At 39.8% G+C, this 24,386-nt stretch overlaps 2 protein-coding genes across 3 annotated transcripts in view; one reads left to right on the plus strand and one right to left on the minus strand.

Moving 5' to 3' along the window:
- The window catches only part of pkn2a (protein kinase N2a), a 34,722-nt gene extending 26,638 nt beyond the window's left edge, over positions 1-8,084 (plus strand). For both annotated transcript variants that reach the window (XM_084731517.1, XM_084731515.1), the window contains exons 11-23: positions 273-348; positions 594-750; positions 852-978; positions 2,405-2,541; positions 2,955-3,030; positions 3,282-3,373; positions 4,610-4,786; positions 4,889-4,951; positions 5,059-5,135; positions 5,276-5,418; positions 5,577-5,684; positions 5,863-5,943; positions 7,634-8,084. In XM_084731517.1, the coding sequence (XP_084587643.1) occupies positions 273-348; positions 594-750; positions 852-978; positions 2,405-2,541; positions 2,955-3,030; positions 3,282-3,373; positions 4,610-4,786; positions 4,889-4,951; positions 5,059-5,135; positions 5,276-5,418; positions 5,577-5,684; positions 5,863-5,943; positions 7,634-7,837 (1,518 nt within the window). In that variant the 3' untranslated portion in view covers positions 7,838-8,084. The remainder of the gene's footprint in view (positions 1-272; positions 349-593; positions 751-851; positions 979-2,404; positions 2,542-2,954; positions 3,031-3,281; positions 3,374-4,609; positions 4,787-4,888; positions 4,952-5,058; positions 5,136-5,275; positions 5,419-5,576; positions 5,685-5,862; positions 5,944-7,633) is intronic.
- Positions 8,085-10,888: 2,804 nt separating this feature from the next.
- gtf2b (general transcription factor IIB) lies at positions 10,889-23,573 on the minus strand. The gene is made up of 7 exons (XM_084732831.1): positions 23,434-23,573; positions 20,761-20,873; positions 17,452-17,585; positions 16,986-17,132; positions 14,408-14,537; positions 13,438-13,719; positions 10,889-11,439 (listed from the first exon to the last, which is right to left on the minus strand). Exons 1-7 carry the CDS (start codon positions 23,448-23,450, stop codon positions 11,306-11,308), a joined length of 957 nt encoding a protein of 318 aa, XP_084588957.1. The 5' UTR covers positions 23,451-23,573; the 3' UTR covers positions 10,889-11,305.
- Between the last annotated feature and the right edge of the window lie 813 nt (positions 23,574-24,386).

Below are 24,386 nucleotides of genomic sequence, written 5' to 3' on the forward strand. Positions count from 1 at the left end.
GTTTGAAGCCCTGGCAAGTGTCATTTACATTTTTAAATTCTTATTTAAAAAGATGATTAAAAGACAAAAAGATATGGTATCAAGTGTTATCTTTTGACGTGCAAGTACATGAGGTAGAGAAAGAAAAAATTCTCTGTTTGATTTTGATTACTGAAATTGAAAGCTCATTTTTTTTATTTAATATTGAAATAGTGACACCTTGTGCACTTACATCGACCTAGATCTCTAATAGTTGTACTATCAGTGTCTTATTTCTATTTTCTCTTGTTCAGGTAACATTTTTCAATCCTGTCATTGAGAGACGACCAAAGTTGCAAAGACAAAAGAAGATTTTCTCAAAGCAACAAGGTGAGTCAACTTTACCTCACACTTTTTCAGAATGTGCTCTTGTTATTCTCACACAAACATTATAAAAACGATCATTTGCTAAAACAGATTTGGATGGTGTATTTAATAATTTTAATATTCTGACTACAGGATTCTTCTTTCATGAATTTCCCCAAATCACTTTCTAAATGGCTAAACGCCCATCATCACCTCTCGGCTCTTCATCCTCTCCTCTTCCTCTGTCTCTTTTGTCTCTTGGTCCTCAGGTAAAACCTTCCTGCGAGCCCCTCAGATGAACATCAACATTGCCACGTGGGGCCGTCTGGTGAGAAGAGCCATACCGACCGTCAGCACCAACTCCTTCAGCCCGCAGGCGGCTGAGACCGGACCCAGCAGCCTGCCCGGTTCTCCCACACCCAGCAGGTACTCACACACACACGGACAAGTGATATTCACATGTAATTATTAACTCATGAAAAGGACACGGTGTTAAAAAACAGTCATGTATCTCCGCCCGTACACAGCGACCCGCTGGTGACCAAGCTGGACTTCGACAAAGAACCCACCCCAGGACCCAAACACTACCCAGCGCCCGACAACATCCGAGAACCGCTGGTGCAGGACAAGATGCCCGACAAGGAGGAAGTACAGGTATGTCAGGTGTTCGAGGAATCACTGGTATTGTTGCGACGGCAGCAATGAGCTGACGTAATCGCGCGGCTTGGATTGTGAGCCGGTCATTAAGATGATCGTCGTGCTTTCTGTTTAAAACTAGAAATCATTCCTGTAACGGCTGAAAGAAAACAGCCGGCCGGACGAGAAAAGCCTGTGTAGAGAATTTGACAGATAAGATGAGATAAAAGATTCCAAAAGGTGAATAAAACGCAGCAACGCGTGCAGAGAGCACACGGCAATTCACAAAACATTCAGTCTGCAGCATCAGGAGGCCTTTACATAACAAAGAAGCTCTTAGTCAAGTGATATACCGTTACACCTGGTATTAAAATGTGATCTGTACCCGGACACCACATGGACACTGGAGGTATTGGGTTTGTTTGTGTTGTGTTCAGATCATAGGTAGATCTAAACACAATCCATACAATTTGGTATCCGTACAAGCTAACATGAAATATAGTTTGTTGTCAGAGAGCGAGAAGGCTGAAGAGACACGCCTCTAATTACTGATTATACATCTCCTCTGTGCCGTGAAAACCCAGAAAGATGTTATTCAGCAGAACTGCATGAAAGAAATATGTGTAAGAAATGATGAATGATATATAGTAAGAAATAACTGCGTGTGTGTGTGGCAGTTTGTGCTGCATTAATCTGTGCAGCTGATCTGCTGGTAACGAGGTGTATAATTCATCTGGTCACAGAGTAGCCGACATGCTGCTACTGCAGGGGAAGAAAAGGACACAGTGTTTTTTAGACAAAGAAAGAAATAAGAATTTAAGAGAGGGTGCAAATAATTAAGAATATGTCACAGTGTTTCACAAAGTGTCTAAAGTTTCCCCTGAATTAACAACTTGTGAAACTCAGATTTTTTTCTGGCGCTGATTTTCCCATCACCTCAATTTATGAGTCTGCACACCAGATAATGTGGGACCAGTGTGTGGACTCAGTTTTTTCTTCTGTCAAGCACCCAGTATTTATCGCATTTGGATTAGAGCGTGAGATCTGTGCCGGTACCCGACGGGTTTGGGTTGGGCCTTATTTCTCACACATTTCACCGGATCACGTCGTGGTTGGTGGACAGAGTGTTGATGATTGTCAATAACAATAACAAACCTTTCATTATTTTCAATGCCTGAGAATTTTTTTTTTTTAATATTCAAAAAATACTGAATAATAAAACTTTGAGTGGGTTCATTGAGACGTGTGTGATGTTTGCACTGCTGTTACTGGTAGAAGTTGTGGGAAGCAACAATGATCGGTCAAATTTGCAGAAAAGTTACGTGAATTGTTGCGATCGCATCATCACAGCTTCCTGGAGGGACTAATTAAAAGCTCTCTTCATAATATCTTTTTCACATTTATTAACTTTTCCTTCCCCCCGCTTTGTGTTCCCTCGCTGCAGGACGCACTCGCCTCATTTGACTTCTTGAACAAGAGAAACAGCATAGCGGTGAAGCCCGACCTCGACAGAGCGGTGGAGCAGGAGCTCCAACATCCAGACCTGGAGCTCACCGCCATCCAGAAAGACACAGAGATAACGTAAGAGAGCCACGGGCCTGTGTTACTTTAAAATGACAAGTTCATTTTAAATGATGAGACAAACAGATGAGGTGATGGGTCTGTTATTTGAAAAGTGTAACTGGAGGAATTAAACGATTTCTGGTGAGTGTTGTTCTGTTAATAAGTGACACTGTAGCACAGAGAGATTTTCCCTGGCAGCCTGCCATCGTTGTGTTTGGAGTTCAACTTCTTGACGTCTTTAAAGGTCTGTTCAGCTGTAATGTCCACATGTTACAGTATTCAGAGGAGCTGAAGGTGTCACCTCGGTGTAAACACTGCCCCCTGGCTTCAAACTGTCACACTGTCTGCTGCAGGCTGCTTCTGTATTCAGACCTCTTGCTTTCTGCAGGTCTCTGTAATAGAAACTAATCTGAACACTTTTGCTTTTCCAGGGAAGAAGAACAGTTCCACTTCAGCCTCCAAGACTTCAAATGTGTGGCGGTCCTCGGACGCGGTCACTTTGGAAAGGTACGTTTCATCTGATCCTCTGACATACAGCTGCAACAATGATTATTTTCATTCATAATCCGTTTTATTTTACTGGATTCATTTATTAGTTTTGTCTGAAAATACCAGAATGTAGTCAAAGATTTTCTGTATTATTTCCCAGAGCAGAAAGTAACGTCTTCAAATGTCAAATTGTGTCAAGCAAAAACTGACCAAAGCAGGCAGAAAGCTGAGATACGTTTTTGTCTCTTTGCTCTGTTTCTCCTCCTCAGGTGTTGTTAGCAGAATATAAAAGCACAGGAGAGATGTTCGCTATCAAAGCTCTGAAGAAAGGAGACATTGTGGCTCGAGATGAGGTGGACAGGTAAACATTTTACTTCTTTGTTTAATCAGTTTGTTTATTTGCAAGACAGTTAAAATATAAGTATAGACAAGACATAATGGAGATGTGTGAAATGGGACACTGTAATTAAGTTGTCTGAAGCTTGAGAAAAGAGTAAGAGTGGTGCCAAGGATCAGTTTGTATGGTTGTAAGATTCATACAGTAACATTTACAACCTATGAAGCACTTAACACCAACCAAACACACTGGGAAACCTAAAAAAACTAAATAATATCAACACATTTTTAGCAGCCTAAAGAGTGTTAAGAGTAAGATACAGTAACAGCACAATTTAAACAGATTTCAGAGTAGAGTAGCTCGTCCACAGCAGTGTCAGGTATTCAAGCTTTAAAGGGACGGTTCAACTCTATATATATAAAAAAAAAAAAAATCAAAAGTACATATTTTTCCTCTGGCCTGTTGTGCTATTTGTCCATCCAGATCAGTGGGTCCCAACCTTTCTTCCTCACAGTGCCCCTTGAAAAAGGTGTACAAACCCTGAAATTGTGTTTTTAGTCGACATGCGTAAATCTGATTTTCAAGGACATCGGAGCAGAAAAAGTCTCAGGGACCCCCTGTGATTTCAGGCGCCCTAAGAAGGGCCCGGACCTCAGGTTGGCAACCAGTGATCTAGATAGTTTTGGTGTGGGTTGCAGCCGTAGAGACGTTTGTCTTCTGTTTTAAAAACTCTACAGCAATATCTCTCTCCAGAAATCCTGACTCGGCCACTCAAGATAATCCACAGACCTCGCTGTGAGGAGTTTCATGTAGGAACTACTTTCTTTCTGCACTAGAATCTGCTGGAACTACTTTCTTCCTACTGGAAAGAAGAAAGTATGAAAGTGGAATATGTTGAGTGACTGAGTCATGATTTCTGGAAAGAGACACTGGTGTTGAATTTTGCAAAACAGTATTTTTTTGGTGCTTTGATCACCATGAGCCGAGCGTCATTTTAGTCCCATTCTGCTGGAGAGAAGACAGACATCTCTACGGCTGATATCTCCAAAACCAGGCCAGAGGCAAAATATGTATTTTTGATTTGGAGTGAACTGTCTCTTCAACATATTTTAATAGTAACTGCCGCCTCCAGCTCTCTTTAAATATCTTCGAGGAGTTGTAAAGCATTGATATGGCATCTTTTTTTTCTTTTAATACAAAGAGGACAAATATTCCCTGTGGCTCCTGTAAACTCACACCGTCTCCTCCTCTGTCTGCCAGCCTCATGTGTGAAAAGAGGATTTTCGAAACGGTCAACAGCGTCCGCCACCCGTTCCTGGTCAACCTGTTTGCGTGTTTCCAGACGCAGGAGCACGTTTGTTTTGTCATGGAGTACGCGGCGGGAGGCGACCTGATGATGCACATCCACGCCGATGTGTTCTCTGAGCCCAGGGCCGTGTGAGTGTCCAGAGTCTCTAAACCTGACTGTTTGTATTTTCCCCTTCATCTGGCAGCTGGGTTTTCCTCATCTAACCGACTGGGTGTTCTGTACCTTTGCAGATTTTATGCAGCCTGCGTCGTATTGGGATTACAGTTCTTACATGACCATAAGATTGTGTACAGGTAGGTAGTTTGAGCGATCATTCAGTTCTGCTCCACTTCTGTTAAGCGCGTGAAACTTGCACAAATCTCTTCTTTTTATTAATCATTTGTCTTTTTTTAATTTGCAGGGATTTGAAGCTGGATAACCTGCTCCTGGATACAGAGGGATACGTAAAGATTGCAGACTTTGGGCTCTGCAAAGAAGGTAAAGGGAAAAGAAAAACGTTACAGAAGGCTTTTTGTATTTCAGGACTTAATAAGAAAACTGGATCTTGAGACCGATATGTCGGCACATCCACAGCGATTTGTTTCAGAGTTATTAAACGGTCTGTGTGTTGTTTTCAGGAATGGGTTTCAGGGACCGCACCAGCACATTTTGTGGCACCCCGGAGTTTTTAGCTCCCGAGGTTTTGACTGAAACGTCATACACTCGTGCTGTGGACTGGTGGGGCCTGGGCGTCCTCATCTTTGAGATGCTGGTTGGGGAGGTGAGTGCACGTTGAATAATTAGTCATTTGATTAATTGTAATGGTACATTTGTTGCATGTTGTCGTGGCTTTTGATTCACGCTGAAAATCAGTGACTCATATTCAGCTACTTTTGTCGTGTCTTCATCTTTTTCCTTCTTGGCTCGTCTGTTTTTCAGTCGCCCTTCCCCGGTGACGATGAGGAGGAGGTGTTTGACAGCATCGTCAACGATGAAGTTCGCTACCCACGGTTCCTCTCGACCGAGGCCATCTCCATCATGAGGAGGGTGAGTAGATACACTGAGAATGAAGGCATCGGACACAACTGAATCATCACAGAAGAGAAAACCTTTATTTTCCCTCCAGACAAATTCTGACTGTTGTACGAGAGGATTTTATTCGGTAACTTTCAAGTAGTGTTTGAGGTTAATGTTTCCTGTATTTTCTGCTTCTCCTTGCGCTCAGCTTTTGAGGAGGAGTCCAGAGCGACGACTGGGAGCAGGAGAAAGGGACGCAGAGGAGGTTAAGAAACATCTATTCTTCAGGGTAAGAAACAAAAAACACAATTTACACTGATGATGTTTCTCCCACTTTTGTAACTTTGTATTTAAAGGAATAGTTTGACATTTAAATTGGTGAACTGTAGAGGTGCTAACTTTGGATCAGAGGTCGTGTTCACCAAATATTTTCTGAAGTTTTTAGGCCGTTTGTCATTTTGACAGATTAAAACATGGAGGGCGATCTAGCATAATGAAAGTTCACCTCAAACCATGTAAAAGACAGAAATCTTTGGCCAACTAATCTCAAACTCACTCAAACTCAACAACTCAAACTCACAGTTGACAGAGATCTGTAGAGAAAAGAGCGAGAGAAGCTTCCTGCTTCACACGCCACACCTGAGAGAGGGAGGAGAGACAGAGAGACATTTTGGCAAATGAGGTTGACTCTGAATCAGAGGCACAGGTTCAGTTTTACAAACATGCACTCGCAAATCTGAGGAGCAGAACCGACCCGTTGCTGCAGTTACCTGAAACTATTGATCAAAGTCCTGCAACCCGACTAGTGATTAAAAACACACGCACAGTCTCTTGTGTGTCCTCAGTGCAGCACCTCTGTCCCTGCAGCTGTTGATGCGTTTCCTCAGCAGCAACATGCCCAGCTTGTGGCTATTAAAAGCTCATACTTTAGGTTTTACTTTTTACAAGCAGCAAAGCCACTGACATTCTCACCGTCTCTGATCGCACCAAATTCCTCGAAGCTTCCAATTTGGCCTTTGACGACGCATTGTTCTGGTTATTTTTGCCTTCAGGTTGTCCATTTTAGGCACCAGCTAGTCTAAACCGCTCTGATCGGACAGGGACGTCCCGTAGTTTGACAGGATGTGGGTTTAAATGTAAAAATTACTGCCCAGTTATTTTCATTTCTGACTTCTCTGGGAAAAACACATGTATGTGTTGTGTTGTTGTCACCCACCTGCAATTAGTTCATTAGTTTATACCTGTGAATTTATGAATTAATTATTTATTATATAATCATTTTTTACCTGCTACACAACTGTTTTGTGGGTTACCCAGCAGATACTCAACTCTAATCTGAAAGAATTACATATATATATTTTATTAGAGATTTCTCATTGTCTGAATAAGTCGCTAAATCTACTGCTGTTTGCTTCTTACAATTTGCTAAGAAGGTCTGAAAAGTTGCTAACTGAAGCGAGAAAGTTGCCACGTTTGCAACACTGAGACAAATAATTATGATGTGATGTGATTGATGAACAAGTTGAAAAAACGAGAACAACCCAGTAACAGTATGTTTAACGCTTTTTGTTGTCAGCAGACCTTCACTGTTGACATAAAAAATATCTGTTCATCGTTTCTCTCCATGCCTTTTCAAATTCATTATTTCCAAGTTTGTTCAAGTTGTTTTTGAAAACTAAATGTCATTAAATTGGCTGCTGAATTATCATTAAAAATGAAAATTAAAATAAGAGGTAAAAATAGATCAGGACTGAATTTTGTCATAAAAATTCAGACAACAAAAAAGTCTAATGCAACCTTTGCTGTTTCCAGTCTTTATGCTAAGCTAACCGGATGCTGGCTGTAGCTTTATATAAACGGACAGTTATGAAAGTGGTTTCAATGTTCAAGAAAAGAAAAGAAATCAGCTCATTTTTCAAAATGTCTCACTAAAAAGAACATTAACAGTAATATGACCCCGTGTGTCTGTTTCTTGGCAGAACATGGATTGGAACGGACTGTTGGCGAAGAAGGTGAAGCCGCCGTTCGTGCCGATCATTCAGGGCGCCAACGACGTCAGCAACTTCGATGATGAATTTACCTCAGAGGCTCCGATCTTAACCCCGCCCAGGGAACCCCGAGCGCTGAACTCCGACGAGCAGAACATGTTCTCTGACTTTGATTACATCGCTGACTGGTGTTAGCTTCACCTGACCCCCGTCTACACACACACACACACACACACACACACTGTGAACAAACCAACACAGCGAGGACTGTAGCTCACATCATTTTAAAACTTTTCCTCTTCCTTGCCCAAAAATGTGGAGGAGGAGCAGCGAGCCCGCGGGCAAAAAAAAAAACTCTGTGCCATTGAGAAGAAAGTCCAGAAGCCTCCTGAGGACCCCCGCTTTTATTTTGTAATCCACATGAAGAACTTTTTTTTTTTTTTTTTTTTAAGAAAAAGAAAACAAATGAAACTCTGTTGTTGGAGAGTGAAGGAGGAGGGACGCTTCGTCCTCCTGCACACGTCGTCGTCGTGTCCATTGTCTGACCACTGAGAATGTTTTTCATATGAACTCCGAGAAGACGGCAACATCACAATCATGTTATTCAGTGTCACTGTCTTCAGTTTTTTTTTTCTTTTGATCTGTACAGATTATATTCAGTCGTGTATTTTATTGTTGTGTTCTTCTTTAATTGCAAAGCCCTCGCCACAGCTCACGGACGTTTTATCTCACTGTAAAGTTTGACATTTCCGCCACGATCGTGTGTGAGACTGGTGTTCGGTGAATCTGAGGTGCTCAAAGCATTAATCACCGAGCGGTCAGCTACAACAAAACATCTTGACTACTACTGCTGCTTCTTGACTTGAAATCAAAGTAAGAGTCTTCACACTACATTTCCTTTTGTCTTGGGGCCCAGTATTTGTCCACAACCTGTTTTTTTTTTTTTTTTTTTCCAGCCTCACCACGTCTGTGTTCAATAACAGCATTCAAAACAGCAGCTCCTGCAGTGTTTCATGCTGTTAAATGAATTATCATCACTTAGTTTTATTAGAAAATGAGTTGATAGTTAAAAATGGCTGTTGGCCAGAAGAAATTATGCAAAGTATGACAGATTTTTTTCAGTCTGGTGCCCTCTAGTGGCCTTGGACTGGAGCTTGAGGTTGATTTTCAGCTGAACTGAGCTCTGAAGGCTGCGTTCACACTGCAGGCAACAGTGGCACAAATCTGTTTTTTTCATTGCTTATATATGACTGATCTCTTTTTCGTGAATGTGAACATCTCAAGTCCCCTTTTTTCAATGCATCCTCACTGCATGTCGCCACAAGATTCCCATAGAGACAGATGCAGTTAAAAGTAACCTCTCGACAACCTAAACTTTCGGACTCACCTCTGCGCAGAGGTAGCAGCTGTTGCTCCACAAAAAAAAGTAAATGATTAAAAATTAGGCTCTCCTTCTCGTTATCATCCGCTGGTGAATCAGCTGGCTGCCACTTCACATCGGCTTAGTGAAAAGGTAAACGTTTACTTTTGTACGACAGCGTGCTTTTGTTTTTTGGAGCATGTGGGTCAGATCAGGACCGTGACCAGCTCATACTGGAATCTGATATTGGCCACATTTAAAAAAAATAACGTGAACAGTCACAAAAAAGAATCTGAATCTGAAAAACTGAGCACTGAGGTTTGCAGTGTGAACGCAGCCTGTGGGCCGCTTGGTGTTGCAGCATCTTTTAGAGCAATAAACTCAAACCTTAACATTAAATACATTTTTTTTTTTTTTCAGAGCAGAGTTCAGCTGGATTTTCAACTCTTGTTTTTTGGGGTGTTGTTTTTTTTCTTCATTCCTCAGTGAACAGCTGGTGGTGGCGGACCTGACAGCGTTTTTCTTGTTACCTCAGTCAAAGTGAAAACACTAAAAGTGAGTCGCAGTTACAGCTACCAAAACCAAAATTCATCCTGTCCCTCTCGAAGCAGCAGACGAACAACTCATCATGGTTTAAAAACAAAAAAAAAAAAAGGAAAAAGGTGATGACCTGACAGAGCACCCGGTGACAGATGAAGCAGCGATGTGTTGATGTGTGTGAAACTCCAGTGCTGAGCTGTTATTTTAGGTCTCTGTCAAAATCCCATTTAAAAGCTTCCCACACTGTTCTGAGTTACATGTTTCAGTGGAACCAGCTGACGACTTCCTGTCGATTTGCATGTTTATATATAAACTGACTCAAATGTTGGAGACCTGTTGATATGAATCACTACAGGGGAGGGCAGGGTATATTATATATACATACTGTATGTACACAATTAAGCTGAAAGCACTAATTTTATCAATAGTTTTTAATTATCTACGTTTCTTAATGATGAAAATAGATTGTACAGTTTTTTTTTTTTTTATTCTTTTGCTTGTGCATGTTGTTGCCAGGACAGGCGAAAACTTTATGGATGGTACACCAACAATACTCATGTCACAACTGTTGCTGTTCAGCCCGGTGTAAAAACAGAAATGGCATTTCTGCAGTCGTCGTTTGTTGCCCATCATGAATGCACAAATTAAACATTTGTAATAGTGGCTTTGCTCTTATTTGTGCCCCTGGCATTGAACGCATCATTATTAGAGCTGCATTGATCGGCCGACTCGTCGGTTAAGTTGGGCGAAAGAAAAATGTTGCCAGCTGTTTTGATAAATTAATAAAAAATTGTGAAAAATGCAATTTCCCAGCGTCCCAAGTGACGTCTTCAAATTGCTTGTTTTGTCAACCAACAGTCAAACTTAAAGACGCTTCATTTGCATGAACAACAAATAAAGCAGCAAATCCTCATATTGAAGAAGCTGTTTGACATTTTTGCTTGAAAATATCTGAAAAATCGATTATGAAAATAGTTGGCAACTTTTACTCAACTTATCGATTAATTGACTGATCGTTCGGGGTTCTATTGCTAACTGTTTTGCTAAACAAATAATTGTCATTTTTCAAGCAAAAAAACATTTTGAGGTTCCAGCTTCTTAAAATTCCTTTCATGTATGATAGTGAATGTCTTCAGGTTTTGGACTGTTGGTTGGACAAAACAAGCAATCTGAGGATGTTTTATAATGTTTCGACATGTTATAAGACGAGATGATTAATCAGTTAACTGAAAATTATCCTCAGATCAATCAAGTTTTGATGTGTTCAAGTGTTCACCAAGAGACAGTTTTCTGGGGAGGAAAAACAAGGTTGGAGGTAAACAAATGTTATTGAATCCATGAGCCGATTACTGTGCTTTAATGAAAATCTTTTATTTTTTTTTAAATTACTTGAAACAATTCAAACAAACTAACAAAATAGAACCTGGTCATTTTACTACAAAAACAAAGTTTTATGTATACAGTATGAAACCAGCCTAAAATTGCAAGCATCAATTACAATTTGCCACTTGGACATATATACATGATACAGTATATACACTCAAATGAAATACTGTAAGTACAGTCTGCAAAGCTGTTTATTTAAGCACTGGAATGTGTCCGTTTTATTCCTGTGAGAGCGCCTTAACAAAGGCTTGGAGTCTTAGGAGGGACAAGAGAAATCTTCCAAATCCAACACAAATATGATTTTGTTTTTTAAAAAAAGAATACAATCCTGTGAGTACAGCAGAAAAATATGGTCGCTGCGTCCGGGAGCGTCGCGTTCACAGCTGTGGCAGCTTGTCGACGGGCGTGTCAAATTTGAAGTCTGGAGGGAAGAGTTCTGCGGCGCGCGGGTAGATGAGCCGGTATGACTGTCTGATCGTAACGTCTGCAACACCGGCGATGTCCCCGATTTCTGTGGAAACATCAAGAGAACATGAAGCTCCTGAGTCGTGCAAAATCTGAAACCTGCTGCGTTTTCAGAACGATAACTGGGAGACACATCCTGCTGCTCAAGAATACAAAGTGTAAATAAAATATGGAAACATTCAGGCAAACTTTCAGCTAAAAAGCTTCACATCTATAGCTGCAGGAGTACCACTGTCCTGCCCATGGACAGTGACGAACCACTACATTTATCGAGTGTTTGTTACTCTGCAGATGAAGATAAAGCCAAGAAAACATATTGTAATCTCACAAAATATAATGCAGTCTTGTTACATGAGCAGCAGTTTTATGAGAGTTCAAACTATCATCAGTAAAACTAACAAAACAAAGCTCCAATTTTTGAAACCGATTTCACTCTTTACACACTTGAATGCGCAATGTGTCAGTTCTGCCACTAGGAGTCTCCCTCACATTAAAACGATAACAGAGAGAGTTCAATGACCTCTGAAGTGGTGTGGGATCATGGGAGTTTTTTCTTTATTGTCAAACAACCCTTATTGCAGATTAATCTGATGTGACTCAGGCAGAGGTCACGTTCATGGATGAGGTGATCATATTTTTTTTATTCGTGTCAGGTTTAGTCATATTTGCAGACTCTGTTCCTCGCTCTGATGCATCTGACGTACCCAGTGTTTTCCCTGAAGTTACACCAGCTAGCAACTGGTAGGAAATGCGCTGGTACTCGGAATAAATTACAGATTTTTCTGGGTTTGACTATTCTTGCAAGCATGTGTGACAATGTAAGTGCATAAGCAACAAAATATATAAACAGGTCTATCATTTTTAATGCAGAAATGTTACATATTACAACTTTAACTTAAGTATATTTAAGTCATTAAAGGGCTCAATCTGGGTCCCAAATGTAAAAAAAAAAAACATTTAAAGTTTGTGTGTGTGACATCATGGCAAAATGTGGTCCTGAAGGCACCAACTGCAGCAGGAATTACCACAGAAATTGAGTGAAAAAATGGTGAAATTGAGAATGAGTCATTTTTTGTTTTGTTGTCCTGCCTATGAGGACTTCAGTGATGTACATTTTACTAAAATGTCCTATTTATGCCAACTTCTGTTGGTTGGGTGAGTATGAGAAACTTAACTTGTGCTTTACAAAGGGAAACTTTTTGCAGCAGATTTTAGTTGTCGAGCTCAGGAGAGAAGGCAGAGTATTTTGTTAAAGTCTGAGCTATGAACTGTAATTTCGTACTGAAAGGGAAATGTTGTTGAACACTGCAGTTGTATTTGGTGTCTTATAAACCCACGCGTTTTTGTGCATGACACAGAAATAACAGGAAATCAATCAAACCACTGAAGCAACACACTTTTCCAGGTGTTTATATTTGTGGTAAACCTCGAGAAAAATCACAACAATTCATACTACCATTTCAAATTTTAATGAACCGTGCGACTCGTGGTAAATACTGTCCAGCATCATGATGGCATTTAAAATCTTTCTATATAAAAGTTGCTGAAATGATTTTGGTCTTTAATCAGGACTTTTGCAACATTTACCACAATGGTACTGATAACCATGATAATTTTAGTCTCTATAATCATGATATGAAATTTTCATATTGTTTCATCTCCAGTGTGTAAATGAAATCAAAATGAAGGCAGGGTTCAAGGGTGGGTGTGGTCCGAGCAAAGTGAGCCAGAAGAAGGGTGGTATGATTGTATGGTGTGTGTGTGTGTGTGTGTGTGTGTGTGTGTGTGTGTGTGTGTGTGTGTGTGTGTGTGTGTGCATAGTGAGTTTTCATCAAATGCTTTTGCCATGATGACACATTATTCGCCATGAAACAGGAAATCGAGACGTCAACGTGTTGATGGGCATTGTGGTTGGTGTGTTCAAATCACAGTCCAAAATGTCTGACGTATGAAGATCTCTACTATCAGCACATACCGAAAAATTACAAACAGGTCCTTTAACTAAACTGGCCATCAGCAGTATTAGCACAGCATCATCACTCACCTTTCTGGGTCTTCTTCTCTGCGGAGGCCTGGGAGGCCATGTAGATGGCTGCTGCGGCCACAGAGATGGGGCTCCTGCCGGGCACCAGGTCGAGCTCCACGGCCTTCCTGGCGATGAAGGTGGCCGCCATCTGCACCTGTTTGGGCAGGCCCAGGTTTGAGCAGAAGCGGGACATGAAGTCCCCGGTGGTGATGAGGTCCACGCTGGTCTCCAGCGCCTTCAGGATCAGCTTGAAGCACCTGCCGATCTCTTTCTTGGAGATCCGAGAGACGGCACAGATCTCTGCGGTGGGAAGGAGAGGAGGAGGAGGAGGAGGAGGAGGAGGAGGAGATCAGGAGTGAAGTGAAAGAAACGTCTCTCTTTTTAGCAGTTTTTGTTCTCTCTGTTGAATCTCTGCTGCCGCTTCCACAGTCAAATTAGAGAAGAGAAAGTGCTCCAGTTTTGCATCATTTACTTCTATAAATAGGATGTTTTCTTCTTTGAAACCGGAGGGACGAGATTCTAATTGCCTTTAGTTAATGGTGCGAATTACACATCACAGATTAAATCCCGCTGAGAAACACTTAGGGGAGAGAGAGTGTGTGTGTGTGTGTGTGTGTGTTTCTTCCAGGAAAAGGTGAGAGCAATTTCCAAAGAATAAACATTAACGTTGCACCATCATCTATAATTTCCTCCTGTACTGTCTGAGTAACAACGTGAAATGTTTTTACCAACAAACAACACAACACAGGTGAACTGAAAGGATACTTGATGATATAAAATTCTAGTTTGCTAAATTATCAACATTTAACTCTTAACAACTCAGCCTCTAATTTCCACTAGACCTTTAGAAATTATTTTAATTTAACACAAGAAATTAAAATCTTAAAAATTAAAGCTGTATATGAATTTAAAGGTCAATTAAATATTAATTTGTTGATTTTTAACTGTAATAATATTGCAGAATAAAAATCAAGAGGTTAATTCTGACCTTTAAATGTTCTTGGCACGCCTTCTTGTCTGCAGGCGATGTAGAGACAGGCTGAAGCGATGGCGTCATTGGCTCGTCCCTTCAGGCTCTTCTGTTCATAAACCTGCTTGAATAAGTTGTTTGTTCTGTCCTGCAAGGCACATTTTTGGGGTTAAAAGGATTCTTCCCAAATTCAAACACATTTTCAAAAGTATTTTCAGTAGAGATGAACGTGAAATCACATTTGCATCAAAATAAGTGATGCAAAATAGATTTTTGCAGACATCCCGACATTTAAATTTCTGGCCAATTGCTGATTCCGATATATGCACATATTTATTTCCACCTAATGTCAGAGAACATCAAGCCTCTCCTGTTGTGAATGAACATATTATTATTCCTCCACTTATCATTATGGCTCACTCACAGATGCAGACACACAATACTTTTCAATATGTACACAGTGACCACTGCTGACAGGGCGTCCTTGTTCTTCACACATTTGTCATGATGGTCAGGATGACCGCTCTCTTGAGCAATAACTGCAAATATCAGTTTCAATCACTTCAAAAAAAAAACCTACACAACAAAGACATATATGTGATGAAAGCCTCATCTTATCTGCAGAAATATCTGCATTTCGCGCCGATGCTGATATTTCATTTTAAAGCCTTCATCTGCCAATAATATCATGCAGCCTTAATGTCAACCTCATTTTGTTTGAATAAAACAAGATGACAACAGTCAAGTCATGATGTTTAAGTGTGACTGAGGATCTATTTGTTCGTCTGTTTGTCACGTTTATATCATGAATTTAACTTTCATTTCCATCATCATGTACATTATAAGAATTCATGAAACAACAATCTGGCAAACAACAATTTAGCCTCTTGGAGCAACGGTAAGAGCTGCGGAGCTTTGGGTGCAGCCAGCGGGTGTCCGGGACAAGGCTGCCCTTTTTTGTGCGTTGGTCATCGTTTACAGTCCAACTGGCAGCTTGAGACACGAGGACAGAGTTAGAAATTAATCTCCATAAGCAGATGTCTGCATAAAAATGCAGATCAGTTTTTAAAAAGCGAATAAAAAGCTAAATCGTTGTCAGAACATATCCGACAGATTCAAAGACTGTATTTCAGCTGATGTGTCCCGACTCTTTTACTCTCAACATGCAACCAAAGCCTGTTCAAATGTGATCAGTCCATCGGACTCAGACTACACATGGAACACGTCCAGGGCCACGTCTTGTCCCTTACCAACAGATTCTTTAGATGCAGATATCTGCTTATTGGGGCTGCAAACTGTAAAGTCTTTCCTAATCGATCATTGGTAAAATTAACAATCAATCAATCAATCATACTTAAAAACTTTAAAATTTTTCATTTACCAAACAATCCCTCAATCAAAGTTTGATTTCCACACGTCAGAGCAGGTTCTCTGACTGCATCACATACATCCTTAGAAAGAAAAGTTCTAACCAGAACATATATGACTGTCCTCCCCCTGCTCATTCTTGTTAGAACTTTTTATAAAAGTTCACTTGGAACCCTTTCAAAGAGTTCCACCTAGATTGTGTTCCACAGAGAACCCTTTGATAGTGCAATGGCTCCACCTAGAACCCTGTCTGGAGGTTCTACCCAGAACCTTTCTACCTTTCTAAGGGTGCTAACAAGAATTCAACCAGGGAGTTCTACTGAGACTGCTTTTATATTCCAAGGGTTTAATCGAGAACCAAACCCAGGGGTTCTACCGAGAACACATTTATATTATGGTACAAAGAACCCTTGACAAACCAAATTTGGCCCATCTTTGAAGAACTGTTACTTCTACAAAGGGTTCTTTGGATGAAAAGGGTTATTAATGGAAATGTTAGTCTTACAAAGAACCCTTGACAAGTTGTTTCTTCCAAAAATGGTTCTTCTGAAGCAAAGTGTTCTGATAGAACAGCCCTTCTGGAAGAACCCTTTTGGAACCCTTGTTTCTAAGAGTGTAGCCTATGAAATATCATAAAAGGGCTACATATTTAAGATGTTTACTTGATAGAAGATCAATTAAATTTTACATGATCGTTCAAATTCTTAACAACAAATTAATCGATCATTGGTTAACTGTTATCATCCCTTATAAATTAATGGGACAAAACCACAGGCTTTTTCTACCCCTTTTACACAGAGGACACAGACATTAACGTGTCTTCAACCTGCATACAGTCCCTTCATATGAGACAAGTGACTGTGTGGTTGTTGACTTCGGTGCAGTTTCCACACACTCGGGGAGACGCCACCACAATTACCAACTAAAGCTTTAGTTTCATTTCTCTTGCTCACTGTGTTTCGGCCCACGTGCACAGTTCATGTTTCTCTCTGAAAGTTCAGTTTCCATTCTTAACAGAGACGACTGTGGTGTCTGGACCAAACCAGGTGGAGAGGGTGTGTGTGTGTGTGTGTGTGTGTGTGTGTGTGTGTGTGTGTGTGTCTGCATGGTTGTTCAGTGAGTTGTAACGTGGTACAACCTTTTTTGACCTCTAGTATTTCACTGTACAGCCACTCCTGTTTTAAGATAATCACTCCAGAATCACATTTCTGTCTTTTTAAAAACTTACTATGATGTTCCTGGGCAGGTTGATACGATCCGCCATGGTGCTGATTTCTTTAAAGGCGTTGAGCATGGCCCGGTCTGAGCTGCTCATGGTCCGCCGGTTCTGGTATTTTGAGTTACCGAATTCATCAAAACTAGCCGCGCCCGTCCCCTGTGGAGGAAACGGAGGATGTGTATCAGCAAAACTCTGTGTTCTTGTATTTCAAGAGAAGTCATAATAACTTTGAGGATGTGGTTTTATTGTAACTGCAACACACATTACTCGACAGCAATACAATTTCTGCACCACAAAAATCAGTTAAGAAATCTGTCTTAGATAACATTAATGTAACTGCTGCAAACGCTGGCATTACTTTTAAAACATCTTCTGACATCCTTCCAGTTACTCGAACATCTTTGAACAGCTGCAATTGTCAGCAGAATGTAAACAACAAGGCTCATTTTGAACAGCGGGCTCAGCCGTCGCTCACCTTGCTGATCATGGTGGTTAGGTCGCCTCCGTTGAGCAGTGGGTTCTGGGCGTCTCCCACTCTGGATGGATCTTTGAGGGCTTTCTCATTGGAAAACGTCCTCCACTCTGAGCCTACGTCAATTACACGGTCACCTGAGGAGAAGCATTTGAAGAATTCAATATAAGATGTATGATGAATAAAACATAAACCTGAAAAAAGCAAAGGGGTGGCACAAGAGCAATTTCTTAAACTTTCATTGTAACAAGCTTTAATTGGTATGTTGAAAACTGAGCTAATTTCGATGTAGGTGAGAGAGCTGAGATTTTATGCATTTCATGCCGAGCACCAACACAAGTGTCGTCCACACCAAGAAAAAGAACCACAACGTTAACGACAAAGATAACAATGTGAGCATCCACACTGATGAACAATAAGGTTGTGCAAACTGTGGTGCCAAGCACACGCTGCACACTCAAACCGTGTCAAACCAGAAAGATACAGAAGACAAATTTTATTCACACTTTCACAGGAGTCAACATCAATTTGATGGCATCCTGGGGATCGCCAAAGAGGACGCAATTTTAAGAGTCAGCCTGCCGAACAGCGTTTGTCTCAGGTGAAATTCTCTTTTTTTTTTATGCGCAATTTGCAGCGCAACATTACGCTATATAAGCCTTTCATTCTGGGCTATACCGTGCAGATTCCAGTTGGATTTTAATTATCTTTCTATCGTTAATCAAATCGCTTTGAAAGTGATCCCAAAGGTATTTATTTATTTTTTATAATTATTGTCCTTGGTGTTGATGGCCCATAATTGTGTTTTTAGTCCAACAAAATCTTAACTCTGGATGGGTCTCTTTCCCAGGACTTGGAAATGGGTAATTATTATTTTTAAAGGGATGTTTATATGAGGAAATACTGCATATTGTGCCTTTAAAAACAATAAATGGTCAAACCATCTTCAACTCAAAACAAGTTCAGCCAGTATCAGTCTTGTTTCTGTTTTCTGATGACAGCCTTTCAGTCTGTTCATTGTTACACCTGTGGATATAAAACAGGTTTATATTTTTTTTCTTGATGACAGAAACACAAGAAGTTTCAGAGAGGAATCATAATATTTGATAAAGGAGACAAATTTTGTTTAAAGTTCTATGAATCATCTGCACACGCAAACATTGGCTGTATTACTGTACATCCCTCTGGAATAATTAACCAGAAGATGGTGCCATATTCAACATAATTCCCTCATGTAAAACATACAGTATCTTCAGGCGCCCGAGTCGCAAATACTGTAAATATTGTCTCAGTGCTGTCTGTCTGTAGCTCCTCCACAGCACTCTTTACTTTTTACTCATTATTGTGGCTCCAACTCTGGCATCATCATCATCATTTCACACATCATCTCTGTCCTCTCTTCGTTCTCATGTTCTAATCAGTGTGTATTTGTGAGACATAAACACATAAAATATGATCTAAACAAACGTTCAGTCATTCAACCGCATCAAATCTGAGATGGACAAAAGATAATAGTTGTGACAGAGGTGGGGCAGATTGTCTGGCCATTATTTTCTTCCAGTTATCACGGCTGTCTGTTCTTGGAACCCCGCAGCGGGGTTGAGGATTAGATTTCTGATATTTTAATCCTGTTAGGCTTTTTTTTTTAACCATTCTTTCTAATATCTAGAGGCAAAGTGACATTCATCTCCTTAGAGGCCAGCTGAACCGATGGGAGCAGGAACAGAGGGCACTTTAACTTGCATCAGAGAGCGACTGGCGTCTCTCGTCTCCCATCTGACCTGGTCGGTGCTCAGGAGGCTCATTAGAGGAGAACTCTGTGTTCCCTTACAGCTCCATCTAACAGTTGCATCACGTTACCAAGATTTTTACCTTATACACTTCCTGTCTGTGCCTGTGTGCACCTTAATAATAAATGATCGAATAAAAAAAAAACAGACTAGGCTGAAATCGCACAAATAAATGATAAGTGTTTCTTAAAAAAGCCTCTCTGACGTTAATTTATTTTGTTTTCTACTGCTCATCCGTCTCTGATTAATCTGAAAAAACATTTTGGAGCTCAGTGTTCTTTTAGTGCCACATGTTGTTCTTGTCTCTCTGGCTTGAGGGACAAATTGAAGGGTCATACCACTTAAATCAAAAAGAATATTTTCTACTTAATGAGTGAGAGCAAATGGAAAAACTGTCCACTGTGAGGTCTGTGGATTATCGTCATGGGTGAAGAGAAAAAAAAAATACTGGAAGAATCGCAGATCCTGCCACTGATTTCGATTCATGAAATTGAAGCTAATTTCAATTGGTTTTCAATTTAATATTGAAATTGTTTTTAAAGCATCATTCCACATTATCACATTATCCTGGGAACAACAAAAAAGCACCCAGGACACAAAGATTCAGTGTCTGGACAATAAAGAAACTTATAATTAGAAAAACAGTGGATTAAATTAGCAAATAGGTGTTATTGGGATAAACTGACTGCATACTGGAAATCTAAATGATTACCTTCTTGTTGAAAAAATATTAAAACTTCAAAAAGATCAATCCTACAGCAAATACATGTTGTATTGGGACGGTGAAATAAATCTCAGCAGCAGAGATGTCAAAATCTCACTGAATCTGCACGACAAAATGCAAAAATATGTGTTATGATTTGTATATGACAAACTGAGGCAAACTGGCAGTACTGATAGATTTTGCAAGCTCAGTAGCACTGCAGGGAAAACATTTATAGCTGCTGCTAGGACTGTCATAATTTCAGTATTAAACAGTAAAGTTAAACAGTACCTATTTCTCTTCACACATGCCTACTTTCATGCGTACAACATGAGTCCAATGGAAAAAAAAAAACACTTAAAAGACGATACGGTGTACTTTAACTTGTAGTTGCACTTTTCACTGATGTATTCTTTGATTGACCTTTGCTGTGCCATTGTCACCATGGTTATCTAACAGCTAGATCAGTGTTTTTGACAGTTGTCAGGGGTAAAAACAATGATCTGTTGATCTTTACAAAGTGAGAACTGACGGTCTAACAATGGCATAGCTGTCAATGCTTTTACAGATTTTAGTTTCACGCTTGTGGCCGTGTTTAGCCTCTAAACTCAGCTGATGTTCACCTGCAGAATTCACCCAAACAAGCAGGTTCAGGAAGGCATGTGCTGAGAAACCTGACCAGTCTGATTCTCTAGCTGACACAGTTCAACTGACTGAACAAGAGATAAAGAAACAGGAAACCATAGTGGAAAGGAAAGATGTGTTCTTAGTTCTAACATTCAGAAGCAAATGGCATATGTTTGTAGCGTACATACTGACCTACTACAAGGCCACATTCTGGGCAAATCATGTCTCCTGCTCTGTAGTCCTCCACCAGTATGGCCTCAGGGTGGTTGGGACACTGAACTCTGGGAAGGGCCAGAGCATCTCCGCTGCAGAAGAAGAACAACAACACTTCAGTGATCAAACAGCTCAAAAGGCAAGAAAAAGAAGACGATAAAAGGGTGAAAATGAAAACAGGAAAACACGGGTGGGGCAGAGAGAAAGTTGATGAAGACTCAAATTGCCCAGCATAGTGTGACATGTAAGATAACACTAAAGAGGAAACAGAAAACGAAAAACAAATGGGGAAAAAAAACTAAGCTAATTTCCATTTCACATGCTCTGGGGAGGAAAATTCAAATACATAATGTGTTTAACACTTTCACTGTAACACCTAATGCACTTTCACTTTCCCTCTTGTGTTCATGAGAAGAAATTCCTGAGGGGATATTTGAACACAGACATGAATCCAGACATTTAAAAAAAAAACAGCATCAAATATCAAAATGGGTCACTGTCACATTTATTCATGATTAACTGTGTCAACAGCACAAAGACAAAATTAAACAACCTGAAGGCAAAACTTAACAGCAAAAGGTGGTTAAGAGACATCAGTGTCTCAGTCAGGACTAGAGATGCACTATAAATACTGGGGACAATATTGGGAAATTAATATTATTCACTATTCCCATACTGACATTATAGACTATAAATATTGGTTAGAATAATATCTGTTTTTACAGATTATGTCACAGCTTTGAATCAGAACTTTGGGCAAAATCCTCTACAAAAGTTTAAGTATATTTGTGATTTTTTTTTTTTTGATGAACTCTACTAGAAAAAATAAATGAACACTCTAAGAGTCAGAACTGTCCTTTTGTTATAATAGTAGCTAATACAAATACAAAATCATCCATCTTCACTCGCTACATCTTAGCCTTTCTTACTCTCAGGTGTGCATAAACTACACTTTTGATGAACTTTTTACAATGGAAAATGTGAAATTATTGGTATTTATATCAGCCACTAGAAGCAGGTAATTATGTGTTATGAGCTGAAAAAATTAATATTGTGTGTATCCCTAAGTCGGACGGCAACTAATTCAAATTCTGGGAAAAAAGATCTGTTTCCCGGAGCTTAAAGAGTTGCTTTTAAAACTGTTGTTCATTCAAACCCTACGAAAAAAAACATATTCCGTCAAGGGCTGGGTGATGTGGCTTATATACAACATCATATTTATAAGCTTTTCTGCAATATACAATATATATCTTGACGTAAACATTTTTTCTTTAACAAAAACATACCACAAATGGTAAAGTAGTGCACCCATGTAATGATCGTAAAGAATATGATGCACTACTGTAGATCAAACCACCCAAAAGTAAGGCTGGGTGACATGAACAATCACAACAATTTTTTGACCAAATACCTTGTTATCAATGTTGCAACAATACTGTTAGGTGCAGTCACAAAATACTGACAAATTAAGATTTTTGCTGAATAATTATGAGTAATGGGGTAAAAGCAAATAATTGAACATCTAGAACAATCTGGAAAGTTTGGAAAACTACGTCACTTTACAGCCTTTAAAACCAGAAAAACAACACTTATGCCATGCCACGATGAAGCAATATTCAAAATCAAACATGATCTCTAGTGTCATATCACGATATTGATATAATATTGTTATACTGCCTAAGCATATATTCAATCTACCATTATACAGAGCAATCTCCTCACATTAAAGAAGCTGGAATTCAGAGAATAATTGGGATCTCATAAAAATAAACAACTTATCAACAAGCAAAATAGTTAATGATTCATTATCATCAGGTGGACTAACTGATTAGTCAGTTTCAGGTATAATCTTAGCTAATATAACAATCACGTGCATAATTTGAATCCTGGACTAAATCCAACAATAAGCAAAACGTCACGATGATGTGGCGAAAGCAAAACAGATGATCTAATAACTGAGAATCAAATCAGGGCCATACGTCATTCTGCATTTACACTTTCCACTCTCCCTTTTACATTTACATCCTGGTCAGAAAAAAAAAACATCTCCCAAAGATTACTGCGTTGTAATACAACACCAGCAAAACAGTCAATAACGAATGCAACTGAGGCTAAAGTATTATTTCGGTTGACGCACGAACTTCAAATAAGCATCAGCTGATTAATGTAAAAGTTTACATGAAGACAAGCGGTACAGAAAACACGTGAATGTGTTTATAAACCATAAAAATTGCTGCTCACAGTCCGCCAGTTCAAGTTAATACAGAGTGATAGCATAACGTTCAGCTTCATACTACACCAGCTGTGTCGAGCACCTAAACGCCAAAGAGCTAAAACGGCGGCAAAACAAGTGCACCGGTGCGAAACGACGTGAACATGATAATGAAGTGAAGCTATTGAACGGCAGCACGGCGGTGTGAGAACATAACGGAGACACAGACAGTGACTTCTGGCAACATCCAACCAGCTAACGGGCTAACTAGCTGTTACCTAGCACAATACACCTAACGCTACGAGTACGGGCGTGATGTTTCTGAACCAGCAGTAACGTCTCTCGCCATGTCTAACTCGACAGCTGTTACAAAACCGCATTCTGCGAGCCACACGCGAAGAAAGAAGGGGTATTTTTATTTGGTCAAAGTTGCTACGCACCGGCTTGTCGACGCCATGTCACTCCTCACTCCGCCCGTGTGTCAAAGAAACAATTGACTGCAGCACCTATATTTATAACTTTTTCTGATCACGTGTCAGTTGAAGTACGGGGAGTCGATAGGCCCAAACTAGTTCAACCGACCTCCCGTATTTTTTTCCAAGTACTGCCGTTTCTACAGGGGAACTCCAGACCGGCGAAAGGTCTTCGATAGTGATTATTTTAACCTAAAACGCGATTTCCCCATAAATCTAACCAAGTGTTTTCTGGTCCTAAACACACCCATATTTTAAACACGGCATTGTCACGCTAGAAAACATTGTTTATCTGTACAACATTCACAAAGAAAGAAACAACGCGTGAAAATCTCGCGAGAGTTTCGCCAAACTTGGGTTCCCTTCTAGATATGAACCTTCTATAACAGTTAACGTTGTTTGTTGAAAAAGTTTCTAAGATCTAATCAATTCTAACTCAATAATTAAGATGTAAAATCTATTCATATTGAAGGATATTAATATGGATTCATGCTGAATTGTTTTCTATGCAATTTCCTTACAATTACTGTAGACAAGGTTTACACCCAAGACTCCCAAAGATGAACAGTTAAAGAAACAGTACAATGCCAATTTACATTCACTACCACTGAGGTGATATACAGTAGCACAGTACCAACAGAAATAAATATATATATATCTGTGACAATTAATTGAACAAGGTCTGTAATTTCTAATTTCCAAAGGAGGCTCCTGGAAAGAACTCTCATAGAGAAAATTATAATTGCCTAAAAAGTTAAGCATTTAAACCCAACTGAATAGCCACAGATTATTCTTTTATTATTATCATTACTTTTAATTGCAATTAATACCATCAGATGGCATATATATAGCACACAATAAAACATGAAGAAATTACAATATAACCACAAAAAAGAAAAAAACAAACACAACGCACAGCT

Source organism: Lutjanus erythropterus, chromosome 12 (assembly GCF_056507025.1).
Source record: "Lutjanus erythropterus isolate fLutEry1 chromosome 12, fLutEry1.hap2, whole genome shotgun sequence".
Taxonomy (NCBI): domain Eukaryota; kingdom Metazoa; phylum Chordata; class Actinopteri; order Lutjaniformes; family Lutjanidae; genus Lutjanus; species Lutjanus erythropterus.

What these genes read in the sequence shown, in the direction of transcription:
- gtf2b (XM_084732831.1), bottom strand. An exon ending in AGAATGTGGCCTTGTAGTAG is followed by an intron (nt 17,586 to 20,760) that starts GTCAGTATGTAC and finishes GCTTCTCCTCAG; the next exon opens with GTGACCGTGTAATTGACGTA. An exon ending in CGTGCCAAGAACATTTAAAG is followed by an intron (nt 13,720 to 14,407) that starts GTCAGAATTAAC and finishes TTCCCACCGCAG; the next exon opens with AGATCTGTGCCGTCTCTCGG.